Genomic DNA, 27,645 nt, shown 5'->3' on the forward strand with positions numbered 1-27,645 from the left:
TACAGCTGGTTTTGTATGACCTGCACACTCACAGCCACTTGCGATGTCACAGACCACTGTAAACTGAAGCTGAAACTACATGAAAGAAGGAATTCAACTTTCGGCAACTAAATTCAATTATATTCAAGTTATTAACTGGATGCAGGTGAACCACACATGATGAGCCATGTTTATAGTAATCCTTTGCGCACCGTTCCAAAGAAAGGACACAAAACAAGCAAGTATAATGACATCGTTTTTACTGCACTTTCTTCACAATATTGGATGTGGACACTGACTGCAGACCATAATGCAGAATCTGCCAATGAGAAGTAAATAATCTTGCAAAGGGCATTTTCTGCAGCATAGTTTCAGCTTCCTAAACTTTTAAGCAAGGCAGTGGTGCGACATCAATCAGTGCACACTCAACTAATAAAATGCCTATTTTCCTCGCACTGTTCCATCTTCATGGCACTGTGAGGCACCAACACACTAAGAACTATTGGCAATAATAATAATAATTAGAAGAGCGAGGAAAGAACTTGCCTCTTGAGGCAGGTAAGAATGAAGTCTCGAGCATCAGGACTGAGTTGGTCGGGAAACTTTGGGTCACTTGTGCCCTGGCCGATGGCAAAGGCCGCCGCCAGGGGAGAAAGCTCGTACCTGAAACCGAAACAGTTTGCTTCAGGCACTTCTCCGATCCTGGGCTATTGGCAAAAAAAATAATAAATAAATAAGAGTGAAAGACTTCAGCCAAGGATTTAATCAGATCCCTTAGTTTGAACCAAGTTTCTGTCCTGCAGGCAGGCAATGGGCAAGGGTTTTAGGGGTTCATGAACAGTGACTTTTACTTTTGAACTCAGCGGAAACAAGAAATTATAGAAGTATTTTTTAATTAAACATTTTCAGAAGAAAGGAAATGCTCCATTATTGCCAGTATGAGAGATGGATAACCAGGAGACTGTTCAGAAAATGGATTTACACGGCAATCTGTGTAGTATTTCTTGCGGGGCAAGTTGGTTCATACCTTCTATATTGACAACAAAATGCGCACCACTCGTAAACCACTGTCAAATATGTGCGCCTCGGAGGAAGCAAGACTTGATCGCTCACGTAATATTTCTTACGACCGAAACAGGATGGGCCAGCTTGATGCAAGACATTGAAAAGGGCGCATCAATTTTGAGTACAGCGTGAAGAACAGCTTCCAAACTACTGGTACACTTCAATTCTGCACTCAAGAAGTCTACATATTTGCACAACCACAGCTGTGTTCTTTTCCCAAGTCCCTTACTCACCAAGGAGGCTTTGTCTGGAACATCTCAATCACAGTGCAGCCAACACTCCTGAAACAAACAATGCACACAGTCAAAAAATGCGCAACAAGTTCAAAGAAAAAGAAGCACTGTACGACAATAAACTAAGCAAAGGTTTGTCTGTGCGAATTAAGCAAAAATGAAGACAGGAACCCAAATAAATCTCTGTGTTGCGGAAATTAAATTCATTTCATTTATTTACCCGCAAGCTGCTTAAAAAGGGACATGAAAAAATATTCACAGAGCTACCCACGACCCCGATTACACGTGGCAGCATTAGCGATAATAGAACATGCATGCCTTGCAGGCAAGAAATAACAAGAAATAGATAATTTATGTAACATAACAGGGAAAAGTTTTTGCAATGCATACAAAAAAAAGGCAAAAGGAAATACTAGTAATCAGTAACTATTGTACAATAAAAGCAATTCCAGAAAAAAAGTATCCACTCAGAACAGCTATCTGTAGCGAATCTATAGCAAAAAATAGTAAAAAGATCATCAATATAAATGCATACATTATAAGTGTACAGACAACAGTCAAATGATTCGCAGGAAAATATTTTTCATAGATTCTTCACAGGGGATCCGGCTTTCAGCAAACATTTTTTTTATTAGATGACATTTTTTTAGCATACTGTTGGGAATAATTTTATGACTACTCTTACAAAAATTCACTGCTTCATCTCCAGAAAATTGTTTCCTATTATGCATTTTTTTCTCTGAATCTTGTAAAACAGCTTCAGACCTATGAAAATGTGGCAGAAGGCTGGTTCAACATTCATTGCCTTAATGGAGACGTTCTACAGGCCAAAACATTCTTTGAAATTTTTTTTGAAAAGCACAAGTTTTTGTGATGCGGTGTACACTGACATATTAGAGTGAGAAGAAAACTTCATAAAAGAAATTAAAAATGTACAAATTTGAAAAACAAAGAATGCCTTGACCTGCAACAAAACAACAAAACTAACGGGGTCAAAATAGATAGAATAGTCGAAGAAGAAATCTGCTTCACAAGGTGAGCATCTAGTTGGAAATTGAAATGGAGAAAAACACCCATTGTTCGAGCGCTTCCCAACAAAGCACAGCCACATATGTTCATGAAAATGTTTTTTAAATACCTCCTGGTCTGTTTCAGCAATGACGCTTCAGGACAGCATAAAAAATGAAGCGTACAAGTGGATAAAACAAAGGAGCTCGTGTCGCAGAAAAGCAGGTGTTGGCGGCGTTGGCCGTGAGCGAAAAAGGGCGCATCTCGGTAGACACCTGAACAGACACCTGAACAGCGCCGTAAGGGAAGGGATTTTCCTTCACTTACGGCACAGTTCAGGTGTCCAGTGAGAATTGTGAGACAGGTGCGTCATTTCCTTTCTTTAAAACCAATATTCATTTCATTTTCCTTCCCTTTGGTTCAGGTGTTCAGCGAGATATGTTAGACAGGTGTCCTTTCCTGAAATTGTCCAATGGGCCGCGTCGCACCGAACACTCCTTGGCAATGCTGCAACACGCTGTCCCGTCTCACTCTTAAAAACGAAGCTTAAGCGTCCTCCAAATTTTTTTTGCCATTTCCACATGTGACATGTCACATGTCAATTTTTCTGGCCATTTTCACGTTTCACATGTCAAGTTTGTTCACAATTTGTGGCAGTGCATTCAATGAGCCCTCGTAAGCTTGTAATTGGTCGTATGAACACACCAGACGTCTGACTTGTGCGAGCATTCTTCCTGGCAGATGACCTCGGGTGCCATCCAGTAGGGCGTGCCTCTGGCGCTGGCCACCAGTTCCTCACAGTCCGCCGAGGACGGCTCAAACGTGGCACAGCCAAAGTCGATTAGCTTGATGGTGCCTGTCCCAGGACAGACCATCACGTTGTTGCCCTGCACGCAGAACGGCCCCACTGTCTTGACATCTGCGAGCAACTAGCACAGATTGCTGGCAAGGACACCTCCTTTTGTTGACTGTCCCGCCAGATTTAGCATGTTTTCTTAGGGACACTAGGACAACTTCTGTCAAGTTTTTGTCCTCACTAAAACCTGACAACCGGGCATTTCATGACTCAGTTGGCAGTAGTTCATCGGCAAAACACAGCTTAAGGAGATATGAGGGTGTTAAATTTTTTTTCTTATTTGTTAACCTATGTTGCTGAAACTTAGCATGCAGGTATATCATAGGATGCTTCCAGCATTTTGCCTCTACCTAAATGTGACCGTTGCAGCCGGGGTCGAACCCGTGTCTTTCGGGTCAGCAGCTGTGCGCCACAACCACTGAGCCACTGCAGCTGCCTGTACATGGTTAGCAGCTGGCAAAATTAACTACAGAAGCAACGTCTGCTACGTTATTTACTTGTTTCAATTACTATCATGGCTCACAGGGTATGATAGAGAGGAATGACAAGCACCGAAGAACCGAGGCACTAGCATAATATTGTTCTGTGCAGGGAAAGATGGAAGCTTTTAATTATAAGGTGCCCTTGAATAATGCTGCACTTGACAAAGGGCTCCAGTCACAGACATATAAAATGTGCACTGCAATTTCGAACTGCTTCACTGACAAGTAAAATGGCACGAGAGGATACCGCACTGTGGCAAGATGTTCAAGTTTAAATCAGACAAGTGAATGTGAAGTCTAGCACAACTGAGTGATCCGGAGTTCCCGGGTTCGAACCCGACCGCGGCGGCTGCGTTTTTATGCAGGAAAAACGCTAAGGCGCCCGTGTGCTGTGCGATGTCAGTGCACGTTAAAGATCCCCAGGTGGTCGAAATTATTCCGGAGCCCTTCACTACGGCACCCCTTCTTCCTTTCTTCTTTCACTCCCTCCTTTATCCCTTCCCTTACGGCGCGCGCGCTGTTCAGGTGTCCAAAGATATATGAGACAGATACTGTGCCATTTCCTTTCCCCGAAAACCAATTATTATTATTATTATTATTATTATTATTATTATTATTATTATTATTATTATTATTATTATTCAACTGAGTGATTACTCGAACTTCCCGAATACTGAATTAAATAACAACATATCTGATTTGGCTTTGAGCGCTTTTACATGCTGCATACAATGTTGCGCAAGCATGAACAGGCTGAAGAACGCACCTTCAATCATGACAAACTGAGGAAAACCCAGGACAGAAAGATGTGTGGACGCAGACATAAGAAACTGGTCAAGAGAAAGCAGGCATGGCGAAAGCAGATGCAAGAAAAGCAGATGGAGGAATGCCGACAGAAGGAAATCTGACAGAGGGAAATATGACAGAGGAAAATCTGACGGGGGAAATATGACAGAGGAAAATCCGACAGATGGAAATCCAACAGAGGGAAAATCCGACAGAGAAAACCCGACAGGGAAAGCGAACACAGGACAGTGAAATGACAGGTGTACAATGCATTCCACACATACAGACCTTGATGTCCCTGTGGATGACGTTTCGCTGGTGCAGGTAAGCCAGAGCCTGGAGGAGCTGCCGTCCGTATCGACGCACCACCGTCTCGGGGAAGGCCCCAAACTGGGCCAGATTCGCGGCCAGGCTGCCGCCAGAGACGAACTCGAGGAACAGGTTAACCAGAGCCTCCTCCTGCTGCACGCCGAGGAAGCCCACAATGTTGGGGTGCTTGAGCGACTGCAGAATGTCGACCTCCAGCTGCACTGCCGACAAAACGTCGGGTCCGCCCAGCTGAAACTGCTTGACGGCCACCAGCTCCCCACCGGACTTGCGCAAGCCGCACCACACCAGGCCAAATGCCCCTTTGCCTGAGTAGTAAGTAGGAACAGCTGTAGTATACTATTTGCAACAGGCTATTTGAGCACTTATTTATTTCCACTACTGCAAGCCGACCATGGCCCAACCAGGAGAGGGATTACAAGAGAATACATACAGCAAGTACAATACAGTAAACGCTCGCTAATTCGAACTTCAAGGGACCAGAAGGAAGTGTTCGAATTATCCGAAAGTTTTAATTATCAAATGATCCCCCAAATTACTGTCAAGAACTGCATGCATCAGGTACATTTATTCAGTGAAAGACTGGGCGATGGTTGCCTGATTTTGATATGAGAGCAGCAGCAATGACTTTTGCACGTTTCCATCAATGCTGGAGCACTGTCAGGAGCATCGAAGCAAAACTGCTCCAAAATCGTAAGGGTCTCCCGCATCCTTCACGGTGCCATATGGCGGCGCTACACCATATCCATCAAAGGCGGCAGCGTTGCGTGTGAGGAGGCTTCACCGCACAAACAGCGAAAGGCACTTGATGAGCAAGCAGTTTCGGCACAATGCCAAAACGGAAGTACCGGAACAGCGAGACGCCTTCTAAAAATAAAAAGTGAAGTCCTCCCACACGCCAAACAGCTTTTTAAAGGATGCGCAGCCAACCTCAACTCGCTTGATATGTGTGGCCGTCTTCTGCTGTCACAGAGGGCTGGCTGGCAAAGCTCAGAAAACGAAACTATGTGATTGGAACTATTTTTTGGCCCATCGAAGGGGAGCAGTTCAGGTAGCTCAGGCTTCGGGGCAAGGGGATATATGAACGATTGCTCGCCTAGGTCATACTCTGACACACCACCCCCGGGAACCCGTCCGATTCAACCATCGCCTGACACCATAGACCAAATGGGCATTAGCTGGAACCTCGCTTGTAGTCCAAATTACCTGAATGATCGTGCGAGTTGATTAATGAGGTTTTATGTAGTATGCCATGATGGAGAATGGGAGCACGCGCACAGCTCAGTGGTGCTCACATTGCAAACAAAATCCGAAGCAGGGAAGAATTGCAATCGTGCAGCCCCTCTGGGGGGGTAGGGACCTACCGATTAGTTTCCCCTTAATCCAAGGAAACGGGGGCCCCGCAGGAAAGGCCGGGATGTCATGCATGTTCTTAGGCAGCGGCGGCACCGGCACGCGTGGCTCTGCCGCCGCATGCTGACCAGCCGCCGCCGATCCCTTGCCCTTGGCGCTGACCGTGTGGAATGCAGAACCCTCCGCCCCGACACCGCTCCCCCGCTTGCCACAGGTCAGCGTATGCGTCCCCTCGGGACGAGCCTTGGCCGACGACGAGGACGTCGTCGTAGTCACCGCCGTGGGCGTCGCAGTCTCGCTGGCTTTGATCGTTGCTTCGGGAACCTCTTCCCTACGCGGCAGCGACAGCCGCGGCTGCTGCTCATCCCCGCCCTCCTCTGGCGAAAGGGATGGCAGATACACCCAGGACGCCGACGACAGGTGCGAAGACACGTCGTCGCGAGTCACCCACGGCGGCAGGAACTTGCTCATGAGGCCCCTGGTGCTGGGCACCGGCATGCGCGATCCGTTGGGCCGTAGGTTGCCGCCTTCCTTGTTCCGTGTTATCAACGAAAACTTGGGCTGCTGCTGCTGCGCAGCTGCCGACGTGCTGGAAGAAGTGGCAGGCGTCTTCTGCGAGGTCCCGCCCTCCTCCACTGCTGCCCCCAGCGAGACGTCCGCCTGCTGCCGCCCTGCGGACACAGTCTTCGGCGGCACGGTGGCCGCCACGTCGGGGACACTGCGGCCCCCCGTCAAATCGGGCCGCAGTTTAAGCCGGCTGAGGTGGTAGTTCTTGGCATAGTGCTGGGTCTTTTTCCGCCGTTGCGCTGCCGCAGTGGGCCTCTTCCGAGACGCGGACTGCTTGTGCTCGTCGTCGCCCGACTCGGAGTCGCAGCTGTCGCCGCGATGCTTGGGGCGCACCTTGGCGTACATCTCCTTCGGCACCATGTTCTCGGCGCTGCCCCCGAAGACCCAGGCCGCCGTTCGGGCCGACTCGGCGAGCGGGCTCTCCGTCCGTGCTTCCAGAATGTTTTCCTCAACCTTCTTCTCGCTCTCAGTTGCGGAGCTCATGCCGTTCTTGGCCTCAACGACGACGACCGAAGCGGAGTGCGGGTCCAAGGGAAGCTCCAGGGGAGTGTTGGAGGGCATCGTCTTCTGGCGATGGTAGCTGCTGTTCTCTAGTGTGCCTTCGGCGCACCACCCTTGCCGCATCTCGTCGTCCGAGGAGTGGTCGCGTGGTCGCACGGGGATAAAGTGGGAGCCGCCGTGAGACGACTTCTGCCGCCAGCCGGGAGGCAGCTGGTGGGAAGGTATGCTGGGTGGCTGGTAGCGGCGGAATGCGGACAGCGAAGGGTCTCCTCCGCGGAGAACGGAATGCGAGCCTTTCGTCTTGAGCACAGCCTCAGCCTCGGGCTCACTGGGCTCCTTGTCGCTGCTGCTGGAGCCTTCCTCCTTGGCCGTCGAGCTGCTGCAAAAGAGGGCAGGCCTTTTGTCTAGATCCCACTTCCTGTCCAAGAGATGCAAAAACTCAACGCGAAAAGCTGTTACCTCCAATGGTGAGCTGAAGCACAAGTTAGCGTTTTCTAAACAACCCGCAAACAATGGTCACGGTCGCAAGGTGTGTTTAAATATTTTCTTTCAGCAGAAATTTTCGTCACAAGTTTTGCAATATTCTGGGGATTCCACTTCCTACCAACATTAAAGGGACAGCCGACTGGCTTTTATTAACCACATTTTCTATGCAACAATCGAAAGCTCGTTGCCCAAGAAAATGTATACCCAGCTTTGACAGGACATTCTAAAACTTAATTTTTGGAGATGGGAATGCCGCTTTTTTCATGGTAGTCAACACCTACAACCCCTGCCATCAGTGACAACAGGGTCGTCGCATTGCCACCTATGCAGCGAGCAGTGACAATCCACGAGGCCAAAAGAACATTTTAGCCGAGATGCGTAGATTTTATTTAAAGTATATTTCAAAGCAATAAGGCGGCTTTAAAAACTTTCAATAAAATAAGGCTGCCGATATCCATCACAGGTACCAGCAATCATTTTTTGCCTATGGCAGTGCCACAGCCTGCATACTGGCAATCTGCCTTTTCAAAGCATTTAAAGAAATGTTGAAAAAGCAAGGTTCAATTGTGAAAGAAATGGTAAATAGTTGGAAAAAAGATATGATGCCTGCAGAATCTTCCACCAGCAATAGCCCTCCGTGTGACATTCAGTCCCATTCATAAAATGTAGTTGACATCCACTCCATGCGACTACATGGAGAGCTGCAAAGCTTTAACACAGCACAGCAACGACTGCTTCTGACCCGGCTCATTTTGACAGTTTTAAACGCAAATTCATGCCAGAACTGCAACTTTTGCCATCAATATAGTCATCACAGAGAAAGGTCTACAAGATTATGTCGAATTTTTATACTCATCTCCGACAGTAGACTGTCCCTTTATATTACAATAAGTTCATGCATGAAGCGGATTTTTATTATACGTGGGCTTGACTGGACTCGCAAAATCTACTTACAGGTACTGAGCTCGCATCTCAAATGGCTTATGAAATTCAAATTTAAGAGACTCTCGTTACACACAGCACTGCACAAGTGAAAAATGAGATGTAAGCTTAAGGGAAACTCTTATAAGAGTACGAAAGTGCAGAGACAGAAGTTCATCAAGACGAGAAGCCTCACCCAGGGGAGCTCTGTTCTCCTGGAGCCGCAACACTCCTCGACTGCAGGATGAGCTGTCCCAGTTTCCTTTTTTCTGCAGTAAGAACACAAAACTTCACTTGCGTGCACTCTTTTCTCCGCATTCAAAGTATAGCAAAAGTTTGCCAAAAAGTATAGCCCCGTCATTCAATAAGTACTATGCGATGCTAAGGCAAGCTAACCCATAACTCGCGTAGTGAGTACACCTGAAGTACGTTTTAGCTTAAGGTAATAATTAAAGGGCCATGAGAGGGAAATAACTAGAAGAAAAAAATTGGGTGGAGCACATATGGCAGGTTCTCTTAGATCATGAATGGCAGTTCACCAATATCCTTCAAGAGGAAAGTACACCACAGCTGTATCTTATCAGTTCTCACCTACTGGGCAGAAATGTGGAGGTTAACGAAAAGGGTTCAGTTAAAGTTAAGGATAACGCGGCGAGCTGTGCAAAGAAAAATGATAAGTGTAACGTTAAGAGACCGGAAGCGGACAGAGTAGGTGAGGAAACAAATGCGGCTTAATGACATCATAGTTGAAACCAAGAAGAAGAATTGGGCTCGGGTAGGGCATGTAATGCGAAGGCAAGATAGCCGCTGGTCCTTAAAGGTAACGGAGTGGATTCCAAGAGAAGGTAAACGTAGAAGTAGGCGGCAGAAAGTTATGTGGGTGGGTGAGGTTAACAAGTTCGCAGGGATACGGTGGCCGCATCTGGAAAAGGACAGGGTTAATTGGAGAGACATGGGAGAGGCCTTTGCCCTGCAGTGGATGTACTCCGACTGATGGTGGTGATGATGATGAATTAAAGGGTCACAAAATGGCTATAATGAGCACAACTAGACTCCCAAGGTTGTAAATTTGCCAAACTCACCAGGAAAAGAGCTTGGCTAAACCAGAAAAATTATGCAAAAGCAAGAGACTGCAGTGACACCCCCCAGAGAATTCAGCAAATACAGCTGGTTAGAAGAGTTCTTCACTGGCCATGCATGGCTCATCACTAGTCTGTGCCGTTGTCGTACTTGTGTGTCGTAGCGTTGAAATAGAAATGAAGCATGGCAAGTGCTGTTTTGTAGCGATAGCTACATTACGGTAGCATTTCGAGCCTTCAGCGTGGTGCAGAGCAGCTGCCGGCGGCGCGGCGCCGTGGCTGGTCACGTGATGCAGAGCAGCTGCTGCTGCCAGCGGCGCGGCGGGCCAGTGAAACCGAGCTGCAACAGCTGTGCGCATGCGCCGTGTCAAGTGGGACGAAAATGAAGAAGGAACGCCTAGAGAAACGGAGCGGCGAAAGACTGACTTTGCAATTCAACTGAGCAAGTTCCACTCGGCCAGCTGTAGCTATAGCGTCACTCCAGGTTTAACCAGAGCTAAGCTGCCGCCAATTTTTTTCATTGCTTGCATTCCAATACTAGAATGTTACCTACATGAAATAAATCAGTCTAAGCCACTATATACTATCATGTAACAAACTCATATATATCAGCATATATCACCTCTCATACGCAGTTTACAAGGCTTAGTCAATCAGCATCCTTCAGCTGTCATCACCTGCAGCGCCAAGATATATAATCTGGGTTGATTAAGGTACTTAACACTTATTATCTTCTCCCTCAGCAATCTGTGCTTTGTGAAATCACTTTGAAGGATAAATCTGCCAATGCAGACTTGCTTCATTTTGGGACTGATGTTTTCTCCAACTGTTACGTAACCATTTGGTGTACTCACAGCACTTATTCGTGGCAAAACGACAGAATACAGCCTTGCTTGAGCATCAGAAGAGCAGATACTTACTCAGAGCCACCTGTTGTTGCAGACAAAAAAGACATGGAGTATGTTCCTTCAAGCAGAGCAAGCCAGCTTCATTACAATGTAAGTAAGTCACATTTTAACAACTATGATTCTCCATTCCCTGGTAAAACCAGGTTTCACGTGACTCTTTCCCCCAAGCATATTTCTTAAAAATGTGGCTAAACACATTTTCTACCCGACAGTGCACCTTTAGAGGAAAAATGAAGGCACTGCTCAGAAAGTGCCTTCTTGTGCTTATTCAGAGCTGTGTGTTTTTAGTCTGATTTTAAACATTAGACGACAAGTTTGAAAAGTATGTTTTAGAACTCAGAGGTCAGAACACGGGTGGAGACCAGACGTCTTTTAGCATAGTTGTATCAAGTGCTACCGACACCACCAGCGTCCTGCTCCAAGGCTATTGTGCATTTAAGGCCACTTTCGTCTGAAAGTGAACAAATGTTTCCATAGCATGCATAGGCAGGCGCACTGTACTGTGCAGAATTGCTGCACATGGGGACGGTCATGTGCATGACAAAATAATATGGTAATAAATGAGCAAAAACCGAATACCTCATTTGCTAAATGGTGTTTTGGTGACACACGCAGCATTTTATGTCTTGCACAAAAATGAGCGCAAATAGGTCGTCTATTTCCGCTGCATGCAAAAATAACCAAAGAATAGCCACATTCTGAAACTTTTTATTAAATCAACTTGATTTCGATCTGACTACAAGGGCACAAAAATTGCAAGTTAATTTTACTCCCCAAGTCCATGAAAAATATGATCCAGAAACGAAGGCCATCCAGTAACTCAGTTACGAAAATCGTGGTTTTAAGTTCTTGGTAAAATATTTAATCTCATGCACAGGCGAGTAAAATCTGTCATTTAGCGTGATAATGAGCAATGGCATCACAGCCTGGTGTCACCTCCATGTTTCACTTTCACATGTCACCATTACAGAGCAAATTTTTTTTGTGTCAACCAGCTGCTGAATTAGTTATAAGGTTAGCGGCCAAAGTGACTCAGGCTATGAGGGACGCCGTTGTGGAGTGCTCCGGATAATTTCGGCCACCTGGGGTTCGTCAATGTTCACTGACATCGCATAGCACACGGGACTCTAGCATTTTGCCTCCATCGAAACGAGACTGCCGTGGCCAGGATCGAACTCGTGTCTTTTGGGGCAGCAGCCGAGCGCCGCAATCACTGAGCCACCGTGGTGCCTAAATCCAAAGGTTCCCTCACCGTGCTCCAGAGGAGTGAGCCGAAGCTTGTCTGCCCTCTCACAGAGGGCACTTTCCACTGCTCTGCGCAGCACACTGTACACGTCCGTGCTGCCCGCGCAGCACAGCGGCGACTTCCCATCCTGCGCAAAACTGAGCACGTCTGCGCCACGCTCCAGGAGCAGTCTCACTGCGGCAATCTTGCCTGCTGATGCCTGCAAAGAACCCAGCAGAGCGTCCCTTTTGGCATCCTCGTGCCTTGAGAAAGGTCGCACAGAAAGCTCAAGGCATGCGCATGGCTGCACAACACACGCTTGCATTAGGCCTGTCCTCCCTGCATCAACTGGCATGTGCCCCACTATGCAGTACACATTTGCACTTGTTCACGCCTAGTTTGAAGCTGTTTGAAAACAACAAACATGAGCTCTGTATCCTGTGCCGACAAGACTTAAGCTGCCACTTCACATTTCTATTTTTTTTTTTTTCGACAACTGCCACTACATTAACAGAAATGACAAATTTTAACATTACGGTGACATCACCTAGAAAATGGCATTGAATTGAGCGTAAACAATCTGTTTACTGGGTGAGATTGCACTCTCACTCAGTGAAGAAACTACACTGATAAAAGTTATTTATTTATTAGTTACCTGCATCGCATGCAGGGTTGGCGGTAGCCAATTCAGAATGGCTGCGAAACAGTGCCAGTTTTTTTTCTTCATTATACCGCAAAGCAAGTATTGAGGCAGTCAAGAGAAATTCCCACAGGCACCGAGGCACGTGAATGATGTGATATAGGGTTTTCCCTGAGACGAACGACACATAATCACATCATTCCTCTGCATAAAGCAGAATGTAATGACAAGGTACGTGACAATCTGAAGGATTTAGAATGATACCACTAGAAACACAAGTGACAATATTCACTGCACTTTTATGGTCGATTTCCACCTAAATGTAGCATCCTGGTTTGTTCTGTTCAGTTTTTGGCAAGGCATGCTGCGAGCAAAGTTCATTAACACTACTGCAAAGTACCACGTGAAGAATGCAAACACCGATACGGTCTAAAATGGAAGCTCCTTAGGCCATGAAAACTGCATGACTGAGCCTTACTTGGCAAAAGTACCAACACCCAAACATGCCAGGGCTGGAGCTAAGATAATTCCTGAGCAGCTCAGCTATATTTACAATAATCAAAAAGAGGAAAAAAAAAGCACATGAGTCAAAAGCAAGCCGTTCTAAGCACAAGAATGAAGGTGACATGATGCTCACTGCAAGATGAAGCGGTGCGATTCCTCCAAGGCCAGTGGCACTTGGATCAGCCCCAGCATCTAAGAGGAGCTGTATGGCATCCACTGAACCTGCCTGGCTCGCAAAGTGGAGCGGCGAGAACCCGTGCTTGTCCTTGATGTCTGCAAAGCATACAGAGCAAGCCATAGTTGACAACGTCCTTGATGTCTTAAGCCCCAGTGCTTTAAAGAACATAGCCAGCGATAGACTATGCATAGACAGGCCACCTTCTAGATTCCTAGAGCCACCACAGCGTGCTCATGCCGGTGAAGTAACGCTTATATATTATGACAAAACGAAACAATGGTCGGAAGCCAAATCCACTCCCAGCAATCACTGACCCACTGTGACTGCAATGTTCAAACGCCGGGCCATGTGCTTTTTTTTTTCAGCACTGCAGAGATTGATGGGACAGTACTTGTGATGCTGGTGCCATCTGGCTTCATCAGAAGCAGCTACTCTAGCTTGCAGACACAGCCATATGAATCAATTCCATGAAGTGGTATTGGCACCTGAGGCGCCTTAGTAGAGGGCTACGGATTAATTTCAACCACCTGGATTCTTTAACGTGCCCTGACATCTTACAGCACAGGGACATGGCTAAGTACTAGGAGTGTGTGAATATTGAAATTTTAGGAATATCGAATCAATATTGAATACCTGTCCAGTATGAAAAAAATTTCAGAAAAAAATTGTTGGTCAACCATAGTTTTTATTTTCTTGAAAACAGCGTGTATGGTCTTTGCAACCAAAATTAAAACTAGATTGACCCAGCATGATAAAAGACGAAACATGACATGCACAGAAATGCATACTGCTATAGACAGCATAAAAGTATGCAACCAGTAATGCGGTCATGCAAAATGGGTGACAACATCAAATCGATGAAATGAGACATGACTGGCAACTAAATATATCACCACTAGTTGTAAAACTGGTTATTCAAACTTCTTGGGGCCAGATGTCCGAATCATGTGAAGGCTGAGTTGAGAAAGGCCCCACCCGAAAAAAATAAAACACTCTCAAAAATGCAGTGAAGCTTTGTGAGAAGACTCCATTGTGGGAACCATGAACAACCCATGACGAGTACACAGTTTCGGCGCCGCAGGAGAACAATGCAGACATAAGCGAGGAAAATACACACTGGAGTATGAACGGCGAGACTGCTTCTAAAAAAAAAAAAGGAATGACCAGCAACACGCTCATCAATATCTGAAAGCAGTGCACTGCTGTATTTGGATGGCTGCTGAATGCGCGGCTGATATCCACTGTCGCTGCGGGCTGGCGGGGAAGCTCAGAAACCAAAACTACAGAGCAAGGCTATTTTTATGGCCTATCGACAAGGACCCTCCTACTGTGTTGTCATGCCTGCTGTTACAAGCACGTCAGAGGTGCATGGGTTCAAAAGCACCATGCAAAAGGCAGGATTTTTACACAACCGCTTGCCCTTGCGCCAACACTCTGACTCGGCCGCCCACTTTGAGTGGCCCGCGCGAAATTTCACAAGTAGGCTTTCCCACATATAGCAGCTGACTAAAACGACAAGGCGGAGCTTACACCAGAAGAGTTGTGAAGGCAACAGGACGAGTGCCATGGGTGTGGACGTCAGGCATGCAACACGCTATGGAAGGATCAAACAAACAAACCATGTGCTTTCGCAGTGCAATTGTCTGAAGCAGGTGTTCTCATCATGTGTGATATGAGGGAAAGCCCACTGGTGGAATTTCCCATGAGAGGTCCAAGTCTATATAGCAGTGTCCAGTTGTGACTGGTCCACATCATAAACGACATAAAAGCTAGCAAAGAGAACGTCTCTGTACTATCTTATGAAAGTATGCGCAGTATTCGAGCACTGCCTAATATTAGGAAATCCTGAAATCGAACATGACCCGAATAACAAACATGTTCGAATTGCATTCAAAATTTCAAAAATTTGCACATGCTTAACGAGAATACGTATTATGGCTGAGGGGCAAAGACAAATTGATAGCTGTAGTACTTGCTTTCCAGCAATGATCTGGCTACACTGTACTGCACAGAAATAATTTAAATTTGCAGTTTACAGCTGACTGGCGAGCTGCAGCCACGCACACAAGCACTCACCAACTTTCGCCTCGTTCTGGAGAAGGAGGGAAATGACGGCGGCCGTGTGCTCGCAGCACGTGTGGGAGGCATAGTGGAGCGCCGTCCTGCCCTGCCGGTCCTGGTGGTTGACATCGCGGTGAATGAGGCTGGACAGGGAGGGAAGGCAGGCTCTTGAGTTGCAGGCACTTTTAACTTTTGAACAAACATGTTTCCCAGCCATGGCACTTTGAACTTTCCCTCGGATACCACAAAATAAGATGAGAGCTCTTACTGCCAATAAAAAGTACCATATAGTACCTTGTCATCAGGGGTGTATGTAAGCACTGTAAGCATAAAGTACTTTGTGATGAGTAGCTTAGAAATGTGTTGTGTCTGGCATGACTGCCGTGCTGAAGCTTTGAGTCAGCACGGACCATGACAGGTCTACTGACTTTAACCTAAAAATGCTGGCCTAATGAACATAGCTTCCCCTCTGTGATACATCGCCACAACTTCAAGCCTTCAATGGCTTTGGGTCACAAAACCCTGTAACGACCAAGCAATGAAAATGTAGATTAAGTCATGAACTTTGATTATCTTGTCACCAGTGGCCCCTACTAACAGAAATTTAAGAGAGTTGCACTTGATCTATTTGATAAAACAGCTTACTGCTTAACTAAAATGAGTGAATTACAGAAATTCTTGAGTTCCTGCGAACGATAAAACTGTGCACAAATGCTCAGGAACATACAGTAAATCAATATAAAAATTTTAAACTTTTCAATCTCCTGCCAAAGCACCAGTGCGACCATGAAAATTTCGGGCAGTTTTTGCGGTTAGGCCTTGCTTTTGAAGTAAGTCATCTTCCAGCAGGCCTCCTGCATTTCTGGCAGTTGGCATTTTGACCTTGGCTTGAAAAACATGTTAGAAGAGGCAGTTTCTGCAATAACTCGAGGAACTGATGCACATCTGTGAGCGTGAGTGAAAAATATCAACATCGCTGAAGTCCATATCGCACGTGATACACCACGCATTACAGCATTAAATTCACAGCCAAAGCCTACACAAATGCTGCATCTCAGCTCTACAGGTTTAAACACGCATTCTGCCCGGAACTTTGCCTAGAAAAACGTTTTTTGCATGCACACTAGAGTGTAAGGAACACAAAGCCCCCATTTCTTCCCTGGCATGCATAACTCACATGCCGTGGTCAAGAAGAACCCGTATCACTCCGAGTGGATCGTACGAGCGCAAGACGCCCGCAGAGGCCAGTTCCTGGAAAGTAGCTAGGTCCCTGCAGACGAGCACCAGTGGGGTAGAGCCCTCAGCATTGGTGCAGTTGATGTCCAGTCCTCCATTGCCTGTCTGGGATAACAGGTGCTGGACCTGGTGGGGAACAAGGGTGACAGCTGATTATAGTGGCTGCAAGTGTACGCACCACAGCAACTGATACAAATGGCCAATTTTATGCGCAGAAGTAAGGCAGCGCCTTAAGCAGCTGCGGTGTTACTATAAATAAACAAAGGGTATCAATACAGTGATATATATGATGCTTGCAACAGCCAATGGCAGTGCACAAGAATGTACTAAATGTGCCAGGTCTTGAGGTGTGCAAGCAGCAAAGGCTATCATCATGCAGACATTTAACAGGAAACTGAGGTCATCTCCACAAGATTTCTGTTTTCAGTAACAATAGGTTCTATGGCTCTTTCTGGCTGTGTTGGTGTTCATCCAGCAGCAAAAGGCGCATTCATTGCCGAGAAAATTGGATTTAAAAACTTTCCCGCCACTCAACTCAAACTCATGATGTACAGCCAAAAAGGATGCTGCGATCACCATTTTGAAGTGGTGTAATGTAGCCTCAGGGATTCACACTCAAAGAACCATCGTGACGTGCCACAGTCTGCTTGCGAAAACAGCCAGTATTGGCGATACCTGTATTTCATTCTAGGACGTTTTCTAACTTATAAAAGCTCTACTTTCAGTGAAAGTAGCACCTCTGCCATTGGAATGTGGTAATCTATCAATAGAGGCCGACCTCAATTCGTCCTCATTGTCCTTTTAAGTGCACCCTGTGACAGCTGTACAGAGAATGGGAGCACGTAAGAAATTGGAGCATATAAGATATGTAGTAAACATTGCTGTTGTAGCACTGGCTTTATGGTACATACAGAGCTAGAGTTATCATGCACCAAACTCTAGATTAAAATGCTATATGTTGTGCTAAAAGAAATAAAGGTTTTTAAATTTAAGTAGTTCAAAAAATATCCTCCCTTCAGGAACATAAGAACACATGACAAATCTACAAATGCATCAGGACCTAAGAGAAGCATAAGCTGGAAAAGAATGTGTTGATTGTAAAACAGAGTAAAATGCTTTTTTGTAGTTTCTCAAGTTTACACGACTACAATCAATAACAAAAGAAGCACGGAAAAAATATTTGTAACGCGACCACAAGAATATAAAGATATTAGCTACTGGAGAAAAAATACAGGCGGAGCGCACTAACAGCTCCACGAAGTGGTCTTCATGCCAACGAATTGAAAACTGAGTGCACTAGTATTCACTTTCCCTCATCTATCTAAAATTTTCTTGTTTTGCTGAGATTGTACATAAAATGACATTAACTGTGAAAAGTTGGACAAGTTTACAGAAGAATGGATAGTGGAACGAACAACTTGATCCGCTTTGTGACACAGAGCATGCCTCACTGATTCTGCCCGCTTGGCCAGGGCACACCGCACTCACCTCTTCCCGCTGTCCACTCCAGGCAGCTAGCAGCAGTCGCCGCTCTTCGTTACTCCGGTGCGGACTCTCCTTGAGCAAGTAGTCGGGGAAACCAAGCACCAGGTGCACCAGGGAAGCTGGCAGGGAATCCAGGCAGTTCTGACCCGTGTAGCTGTGCAGCGTAGGGTCTGCCCCATGCTGCAGCAACTCACTCATGGCCTGCGCAGTGTACGATAAGGCATGTCGTTTCAGTGGGGTCACAGCAGTGACCGTGAAATGACCTTGCTCAACATGTTCAAGTGACACCATTCTCATCCAAACTTAAATGCCTGAGAATTTCAATCCTTTAGCGCATGTTGTCAACTACAGTAGAATCTCAATGACGTGATCACGGTTGAGCTTCAAGATCATACGAATTCATAAAATTTCCTGACCGAAGTGCACTGTGTACAATGTGCAGAACTTTAGGTGCTCCAAACGGTCTCCCACGCCCCTACGGACGATATGAACCCACAAGCCACGATCGCATTGCCTGCACATCGCAAACGTCGCAGTCACTGGTCACATGGTACACAGATGGGCAAATGTGTGCAAGAGATTAATCCGAAAGAGATTCTCCACAGCAAAAGAAAAAGAAACAGTGCAACCTATGGCGTGCTGTGCACTTACATCTGGGTCTTGCACCAAGGAGGCCACCATGAGAGCTGTGTTCCCTGTCGATGGATCACGGGCGTTGACATTGACCCTGTGCTTTTGCAGCAGCCTGCGGATCTTCTTGAAGTCTCCATCCTGCAGAGGGGATTAAAAATGGACTGCTATTGGTAGATGCGTTCAGACGTAAGACCATCCAGCCACCAAACTCCAGAGCAATTTCACCTCACCACACATCAGGCAGGAAAGCAAAACAACCACAGACCAAGGAAGCTCTCAACCTAAGAGTAAACTCTGTGAACGTCCATAAGTTTGTGCTATTATCCCATGATCATTCCAAACAGTCGGTCAGAGTAAACAATGAGAAGAGAGACACAGAATGAGAAATATGATGTTGATCACACCTGGCAATCTAAGGGTGTCTGAATATGGAGAACATTGCTACCAAGAATTTCAAAGAAAAGGACGCGAATTCTGAGCTGTTCAAACCCTCCAACCTGTGATACTGCCGGTTCTTCCCATACCAACATAAGCTACAGTATATGCGTTAGTTAGTGCTTTACTGATGCTGACACAACACCAGAACTTTCAATAAGGTGCCACACACTGCAAATTAAACTGCATACGTAACGTCAAGTTGTCCACTTAGGCTCTTCAGTTTGCAGGTTTAGTGGCGAGGCAAACATGTTTTACGCATGGCGGTGAGACCTACCCTGGCTGCCGAGACGAGCCGCTGGTCCCCATGGCCTCCGCCAGCCCTAATGGGAGCCGGAACCACGGGAGCCACCACAGGCGTTGGCTCGGGGCAGCGCGATGAACCGCTGCAGCAGGGCACGCTCCCTTCGGTGACTGCCGCTGCCGACGTGGTTGGCCCGCTTATGGCTGCCATGGCGTGCCATGCCCTGCCACTACAGGGACCCTGCTTTAGGAGGCGGACAATAGGAATAGTATGGTCAGGGGCCTACACTTAGTGGCCGTATAAGACGACGTGACAAGAAGGACACAAAGTAAAACGTGCTGTAGCATAACAAAACAAAACAGCAGAGGCTAAAAGAAGTAACCACAAGTTTTTCTACCTTATTTCTGGAAGAAGGCATAGGCATGAGATGCTTTCTGAGGGCAGATATGGAAAAAAACTCTGCTACATTATTCTGATGTCACTGCTATAGTTTTACTAGAACCGCCTATCAAGCCTCACCTACAGAAGCTGCACAACTCATTGCTTTGAAACCACCATTTCCTAGAACATTTCTTCCGGCACAATATTTATGGCTTTGGGGATTTCCAGGTCTAGCTGCAATGTTTCTTTTTTTTCCATCAAACAGCCACCTCAAAACCTGTGACACACCATCTCTATGCATTTCATGCTTAGAAATTGTTGAAGTGACTAAAGAAATAAAAAAAATGATCGCATGTCAAACTTCTTCTTTTGATAATTGACACTGCAGCAACAGCAAAGTGAGCAAGCATATAGGAAAGCTATGCCCATAATGTTAAAACAGGAGGGGGGTATGTACTAACAGGCTGAGTGTAGGTCACAAAGTTACAAACGCGTACTGCTGAATCTGACAGCTTTTTACAGCTGCAATTTTCTGCAGTGATAACACTCGTAAGTAGACAAGTCTACTCATCACTTGCTTCTCAATAAGGGTGCCAACTTATTCAGAAACACAAATTTCACAAGCCAGCGTGACCAGTGCCCTAGTTTGGCTTAACAGGTTTAGCAGCATAAAAAGCAACCTATAAAAAAAACTGGCATCCTCAAAGACTGCCAAATGGTGCCTCTTATTATTTGCCAAAGTGTCAGAGAAATATAAGTAAGAAAACATTCAATCAAGTGACTCTCCTTAATTACCTAATGTGCAAGGTAAATCAAAATAAGCAAACACCTAATTCAAGTGCACATATTTATTTGTGATGAGGTACAACCTTCTGAAGAGATAGAAACTTACTCCATAACAACCACTGTAGGGCACTGTAGAAACATGCTATATATGTTAACTGTAGGCAGTAGTGAGTAAGTGTTATGCAATAAAAACTTTAAGTACAGCTACAGCCTGTACAGCTGTGACCAGTACAGGTGTGAAGAGCTCAATAACTTGTGAAATGGCATTTGGCATAAAAATATGCAACAAACAGTTCACGTGAGGGCAAAAGAGTTCAGAGACAACAAAATAACACTAGCAACTACAATAGCATTCTTGAACATCGTAAAACAGATCCTTAATAGGCAGCAGCATTTACTTTCAGTAGCTTGAATTTTGTGGCTATTTTACCCAGGAAAGCACATGGAAACCACCAGTCTGTCGCTTTCTGTAGCACTACCACTAGCGCAAAGCAAAGAAAAGAGACATCGGAAGAGGGCACTTCCACGCTTATGATGATCACCACCGCCGTTGTCATTGCCGTCCTCATAATCAACACAACAGCAACCCACTCAATCATCACCATCATCATAACCTTACTGCAACTGCTTTAGCTAACTATGCCTCCTAATGCTTTCCAATACCTGTGTCTTGTGCTAACCATGGTTATCCTATCCCAGCAAATTTCCTAACCTTGTCTCTCCATGTGACCTTCAACTACTTCGACCAGGCTCACCTTCCCTAGGAACCTCCTCTGTTACCCCCAAAGACCATCAGACATCTATGATTAGGCGACACATGTTGCTAAATCTAGAACCCCTGAAGCAATGTTCTAAAGGCTTAAAACGCTATTTGTTTAACAGAAAGAACCAGGCAGAACAAAAGAAACATATAAAGATAGTGCTTTCAATCTGAGTTATGCAGCCAAGCCCTGGGCTGCTAAAGGACATTACATTTAGAGCCTCTTCGCACTGAGTGCATGCGGCCGCAGGGATACATTTCTTAGCGGTCTCCCTTGCAGCAGCAGTTAAACAGCTGTCAGCTCTTGACAAGCACTTACGGTTATGTCACAGTACACAGCTGTTCCTAGTAACACCTGCAAGCCAAAAGGTTCCAAGCCAGGCATTCAGGCCCTGAAGAGTGACTCCACTTTGCTATGCACACAAAAATACCAAAATGCATGTCCGAAAGCTTTGAGTGCGACTGTGCTGCAGGTGTCATCAAACGGCCTCATGGGAATAATTGTACATGCGTTTCAATTTGTGTATACAGAGATATGCATCAGATGTCCACATGAGATATGCCACGAGGTTAAAGACGATATGTGTTATGTTGGAATGAAAATGAAAGGACAAAATTATTTCACAGCTGGTAATCACTACAACTACTGTTTGAACAGATACTGGTGCTTTGGTTTCCAACAAAAGCAATTTGCCTCTTCAAGAGGTTCAGTGCAAGTTTCTGTTTTCTGCAGACAGGCACTATGACAGCTTTCCATCAACAGCAACCATAACGGCTAATCCACCAGCTGAGACCATTTAATACCGAACTGCTTGAATGTTGCGCTGCATCCTCACTATTTCGATTCAGGTTTGACGAATGATTGCTATGTCCTGAAATTCCCCGAACCCAACATCCTCTGGCTGTGACGCCAGTTGATCAACTTTTAGTGCCAGTGAGCTCAGTGGACTGTAATTTTTACCGTTGACCTCAGACTGGCGCGTACATCGCATTGGGCGCGGTTGATAAGCGGGGATTATGCTGATAAGGCAGGAGGGTCGTCGCTCCTAAGAAAAAAAAAATTAAAACAGCGAAGGAAGAAGCCTGCGGGAATATATTCGGGGCCGGCGCCGGAAATGAGTTGAGTCACGCCTTAAATTACGGAGTTCTACGACGGGTGGTGATCTAACGCGCGCTCGGCTACCGAAAGGCGCAACTCCTACCGCCGCATGCATTCAGGCCTATACTACGACCGGCGGCATCCGCGCGCGCTAGTCCGCTGCCACGGTCGGTGTTCACTTACATCGGATTCGATGGGCGAATGCCCGACAGTCGGGACATGCCGCGCACGTCACATCGGAGGCTCCATTTGAACGGCACTTTAGAACGGCCGAGAAATTATCTCAGCCAGCGGACGCCGGTTAATCAAGTCCGTTCCGAGAACAGCGCGGTTCGCATGCACCATCCGGGGCATTCTCGGTTTCGCCACGCACAGTAGTGGGGACAGCAAGAACCCTCCCCACTACAAAGCCGCTTTCCTCGCACAGATCGCACAAGAACAGCTGAGTATGCCGCAAGAATACTTCTCGCTTATGTCCAATTATAGTCATTTCGTATCCATTTCAACGCGCCTTTGCAGCGAAACGAGGCCAGAAGCGAGCAAAAGGAGAGGAAAACGTGTTAGGAACAAGCGCAGCAAGAAAGCGTTTTTTTTTTCTCCCCTCTCGTCCCGGTTTTTTTTTCTTTTTTTCTCCAGCACGTTCTTGTTTTCTTCCAGCGTTTCAGCGCGGCGCGAGGTCTCGTTCGTGCTCTCGAGAATTCCAGCCTCGTTTGAAAAAGAGAAAAAAAAAAATCCGGAGGCCGCACTTTCTACAGCCGAGCGGCACAGAAATCGAGCCACCTCAGCGAGGTGTTGACGAAGCGCTTAGCTACACCGCACGGCTCGTGTGCTGTGAGAAACCAGAATTTCCCCATCTCGAGAGAGCGCTCAATCGATGAGGAGTTTTACCGTAGCTTTCGCGGCTCCCGGAGCGGAGGAGAGGGGAGAGAAAAATGTGAACGGAGACGAGACCAAGTTGCGGCGGTGCGGATGCAGTGGCTCCGTACTGCCGCATGAGAAGGTGGATCGGCGCCGGCGTCGGGTTCAGTCTTTTTAGAGCCCGCGAAAGATCGGCCGGCGACGAAATCGGTTTGACGTGAGGCGCGGGGGATGTCGAAAGATCTTACCTAACAGGATGCTCTGCGGCCAGCGACACCATCCATGCTGGATGTGTGGAGAAAGGGGAAAGTAAACATCAAGGCGCGCCGCTGCGAACGCAGCGACCTTAGCGGGTTTTTTATGAACAAGCAGCAAGCATTATTTTCAACTTTACGCATTGACGTGCTTCGAGTCTCAAAGTAAACGCAGTGCTAAAACAAATTTTCGTTACAAGCGAGAACGTCACCGTATTGGCACATCCTACTTTTGTGTGGATTTAGTATGTTTTGTGCCTTTACTTTAAAAAAAATTAGTTTTTTCATGATGCGTTCTATTTGCTTATTTTGTGTCGATTTGGTATTTGCTGTCTTTACTTCAAGGAAAATTTAGTGTCATATATGTCTATTGTTAATGTTGTTCCATAGCGCGTTTCATTTGCTTGTTTTGCGTCAATTTGGTATTTGATACATTTACTTCAAGGAAAAAACTAGTGTCATATTTGTCTATTGCTAATGTTGTTCTTTGGTGCGTTCCATTTGCTTATTTTCTGTCGATTTGGTATTTGATGTATTTACTTCAGGTCACAGAGTTTCTCACTATAATAGTAAGAAACTCTATGACTACAGGTAGAGCGAACTAGAAGATAGAGTGTGTCAAACGCCTATGCCGCCTCTGTATCAAGATCGAGGCAAAAAGAGGGTAATTTCCGCTAGGATCGTTGCGAACGTTATCCTTCCCTAGGTGGCTTTTTAGGGGCGGCAGAACCCGCGCGCTGCGTGGCGTAGTGGTGAACTCGCTTCACACGCGGAAGACCAGGGTTAGATTCCCGCTGAATGAACAACTTTTTTTTTTCTCTTATTTCAAATCACAGTTTGTTTTAGTGCAAACAAGCCGTGGTAGCATAGAAAAAATGAAAACCGAAACTGAAGTTTGTGAAGCGCCGTCTCGCTGCCGTCAAAATAAAACGGCTCCAGAACCTCCGTGCCACCTGCAGCGCCAACTTTGAATGCGCGTTTAGAGCACACCTGACGTTACTCTCCAAGCTCCGATCTGTGCTTTTAGCAGATGGGTAAGACAAACACTCCTTTCAAACAGTGCTGGGAATTGTTTCGTTCAGCTTGACGTCTGCAAGCTGCGCAGAGTGCGCCACGCAGAAGTACGCTGTCACTTAATGACGGCCAGCTGTGGGGCGCGAGTTGATGCATGACTGAAAAAACTTCGGCGCAATGAAGACAACCGAAGGAAGAAAAAGACAACACATGCGCACACTACCAACTGTTTACTGGAACAAAAGGGGCACATTTATAACCCTCATTCACCGTTCTATCGCTCACAACAACAGTAACAAGCAATATGCAAGCAATAAGAAGGCTTATCTACAATTCGCGTAAACCCCTAGCTTATGTAAAGATTGCACAAAGCACTAGGTTATAATAGAAAGATAACCAAACAATATCTTAGCAATAGCAGTGTACGTCATTCAATCGTGGCAAAAGCAGTTTCATGAATTCGACGCAAAAGCAGTGAAAACCTTAAACGTAAAAACAAATCAAAATAAAATAATAAAAAACATAATAAAAAGCCACATTTTTTGAAGACCTGTGCCGCCAAGAATTCTCTCTTCCTTTCCGGCGTCCGACTCCCAAACCTGGAGCCGTTATATATATACGGCAGCGAGACGGCGCGTCACAAACTTCAGTTTCGGTTTCGGTTTTCATTTTTTTTTATGCTACCACGGCTTGTTTGCACTAAAAAAAACTGTGATTTAAAATAAGAGAAAAAAAAATTGTTCGTTCAGCGGGAATCTAACCCTGGTCTTCCGCGTGTGAAGCGGGTTCACTAACCACTACGCCACGCAGCGCGCGAGTTCTGCCGCCCCTAAAAAAGACAACGTTCGCAGCGATCCTAGCGGAAATTACCCTCTTTTCACCTCACTTTTCGGCTTTCGTTTGACACTCTATTTCCCAGTTCACACTACTTCAGGTATAGTGCCTAGATATATACTGGCTAGTGTGCGCAGCGCGCGCGTTTCTAACGGGAGGGCGAGGCCCCCGCCGCGATGACTGCGCTGAGAGGCCGCAAGGGGCGCTACCGGTCGAATGGGTGCGCCTGCCGTCTGCTGTCGCGCCGATGCCGCAGCCTCGCGCGATTGCTTAGGGCGTGTGGAATCAATGTTTGATAGGCATCATTTCTTGGATTGTGAAGCTGGAAGACGCTAACCGTGAGCAAAAACGTTCTGAGATGTTAAAGGCTAAGAGGCAATGCAAAGAGAGGACGTGTTTTGTTCCGTTCTGTCGAAGCGGTTATCGGTCTAACGAAAAAAAGGTGTCTTTGTTCACTGCACCGGCGGACCCAGCACGGCTTGCTGAATGGAAAAATAGGATCAAGAGGGCAGACAGAAGGATGTCACCGAAGGCTGTCGTGTGCGAAAAACATTTTGAGAAAGAATGTATCGAAAGATCTTTTAAGATTACGGTGAACAGCGTCATGAACGAACCCGCCCGAGAGAAACCACGCCTGAAGCCCGATGCTGTCCCTACAGTATTTGAAAATTACCCAGCTCATCTTGTGCCTAAAAAGACGGTGAAAAGGAAGGTGCGAAACATTTGCGACCAAGGACAGGCACCTAAACAACGGAAGCGAAATGTCGAGCTGACGTGGATCCCGATCGAGTTGTGTTCTGCAGTCGACGGCGATGATACGTGGGTTAATTGGCTCCCATTGCGTCTCTCGTGGAGGCGCATCGGAGGAACTCCAGAAGCCTTCCGATTCCGAGCATACAGACATTGCTACAGGACCGGTGTGTGATAGTGAAGCGATACTGCAGATGAAAAATTCCTAGAAAATTTGTTACATTACCTAGACGCATGGCAGCGGCATGCAGAACCAGCTGGGGGCGGATTTCTTACTGAAAACACGGCTTGTGGACTAAGGGTTACGATAAGAAGTACTACATTAGACTTGCTATCTTACCTTAGCTCCACTGTAGGATACAACCACTTCTTCACATCGCGTTTGAGTCAGAACAAACTGGAAAACGTTTTCGGCATTATAAGGCAGTCATCCGGTTGTAACGACCACCCCACCGTGTCAGAGTTTCTGGTGACTGTTAACTTAATGTCGTTTTATAACCTGGCAAAACCACTGAGAGATACGAACTGCTCACCGGGTGTTATCATAACACTCTTGAGTGAAGCACCTGCATCACAGTCTAGGACCAAAGCAGTGCCACTTTTGAACATAATTGACGATTTATTTGACTATGAGAATGTTGATGAAGTCGAGGAGGCAATTGACAGTGTTCTGTTCAGAAATGACCATGCCGGGTACGTAGAAAGGAAAAGTAACGCTGCCTTGATCTACTATGCTGCTTGCCATGTGTCGAGGAAGGCAATCTGAAAAAACGCATGCCCGCAATGCGCATCTTGCCTTTGTGTGACACCAAATGACGCAAACATGAATGAGAGTTCTCACTTCACGGTTCATTTTGACAACGGCGGGCTTGTTTACCCTAGTTCCGCCCTGCCCACTGCAGTCAAGCTAATCGAGGACGAATTCACCGCCTTCTTCAGCAGAAATATTCTGCATGAAGAGAGTTTCTAGATTTCGCCAAGTGCTTAGGTAACGCTCATTCTCACTGCCGCAGCTTGGCTGCTCTAGCCATGAGAAGGAAAATTAGCCCGAACTGGGCAAGTTTTATGTCTTGTTAGTGCTCAGATTTTTGTTAAGGGCCTGAACATTAAGTAAAGAGAAGGTCAAAGGCAGCGACAAAAACTCCGTAAGTTGCGCCACTGCCAGTAGCGTGAAGTATGAATAATTCTACTTTGTCCTCTTTACGTAGCACTTAATGATTTGTTATATAATACTGTACACTGTTGTGGGAATAAATTACGTACTTTACGTTTCATGTGTGCAGTAAATGGAGACGACCAGATTTTTGTTTTCATATTTTTGTTTTCAGATATCCGTAGATCTCGTGCACGTAATTACCACTGGCTCGACTCGATCCGACGGAGTGCTTAAACAGTGGTATAAAATACAACTTCTTAGAAGCTTGTTTATTTTGGATGGAAATGAGAAACAGGTTAAATTGCTGGCATGCTTTGGGCATGCCATTCTTTACGTGCGGCATCGAGCTTCAGTTCTCAACATCTCGCTATCTGGTAAGTGGGCTAGTTGAATTATAAGGAAGCTGTTGAGATCGGTGGAGTTATTATAAATCGTGGTCGTAATATTCTGGGTTAGGCCCTTCATGAGAAAGAAATAAGAAAATGCTTGTTTTTAATGTTATGCATTGTGAACCACAGCTGTTCCAAGATTTTTAACGGTAATATTACCTTAACGTATGTC

General features: G+C 46.1%; 1 protein-coding gene across 3 annotated transcripts in view; it reads right to left on the reverse strand.

The window, feature by feature from the left end:
• Positions 1-23,415, reverse strand: part of LOC144110067 (uncharacterized) — a 29,454-nt gene extending 6,039 nt beyond the window's left edge. Inside the window, exons 1-14 of one of the 3 annotated variants that reach the window (XM_077642879.1) lie at positions 23,325-23,415; positions 19,226-19,432; positions 18,532-18,651; positions 17,884-18,081; positions 16,337-16,521; positions 15,175-15,302; positions 13,054-13,193; positions 11,804-11,996; positions 8,761-8,833; positions 6,101-7,536; positions 4,698-5,044; positions 2,991-3,172; positions 1,278-1,325; positions 526-642 (exon numbers count right to left, since the gene is read on the reverse strand). In XM_077642879.1, coding sequence (XP_077499005.1) covers positions 526-642; positions 1,278-1,325; positions 2,991-3,172; positions 4,698-5,044; positions 6,101-7,536; positions 8,761-8,833; positions 11,804-11,996; positions 13,054-13,193; positions 15,175-15,302; positions 16,337-16,521; positions 17,884-18,081; positions 18,532-18,651; positions 19,226-19,402 — 3,344 coding nt within the window. In that variant the 5' untranslated portion in view covers positions 19,403-19,432; positions 23,325-23,415. Of the gene's footprint in view, positions 1-525; positions 643-1,277; positions 1,326-2,990; positions 3,173-4,697; positions 5,045-6,100; positions 7,537-8,760; positions 8,834-11,803; positions 11,997-13,053; positions 13,194-15,174; positions 15,303-16,336; positions 16,522-17,883; positions 18,082-18,531; positions 18,652-19,225; positions 19,436-22,401; positions 22,502-23,324 lie in introns of those variants that run through there. The other 2 variants (XM_077642878.1, XM_077642880.1) reach the window with 2 other exon arrangements.
• Positions 23,416-27,645: the final 4,230 nt, after the last annotated feature.

Source organism: Amblyomma americanum, chromosome 11 (assembly GCF_052857255.1).
Source record: "Amblyomma americanum isolate KBUSLIRL-KWMA chromosome 11, ASM5285725v1, whole genome shotgun sequence".
Lineage (NCBI taxonomy): Eukaryota > Metazoa > Arthropoda > Arachnida > Ixodida > Ixodidae > Amblyomma > Amblyomma americanum.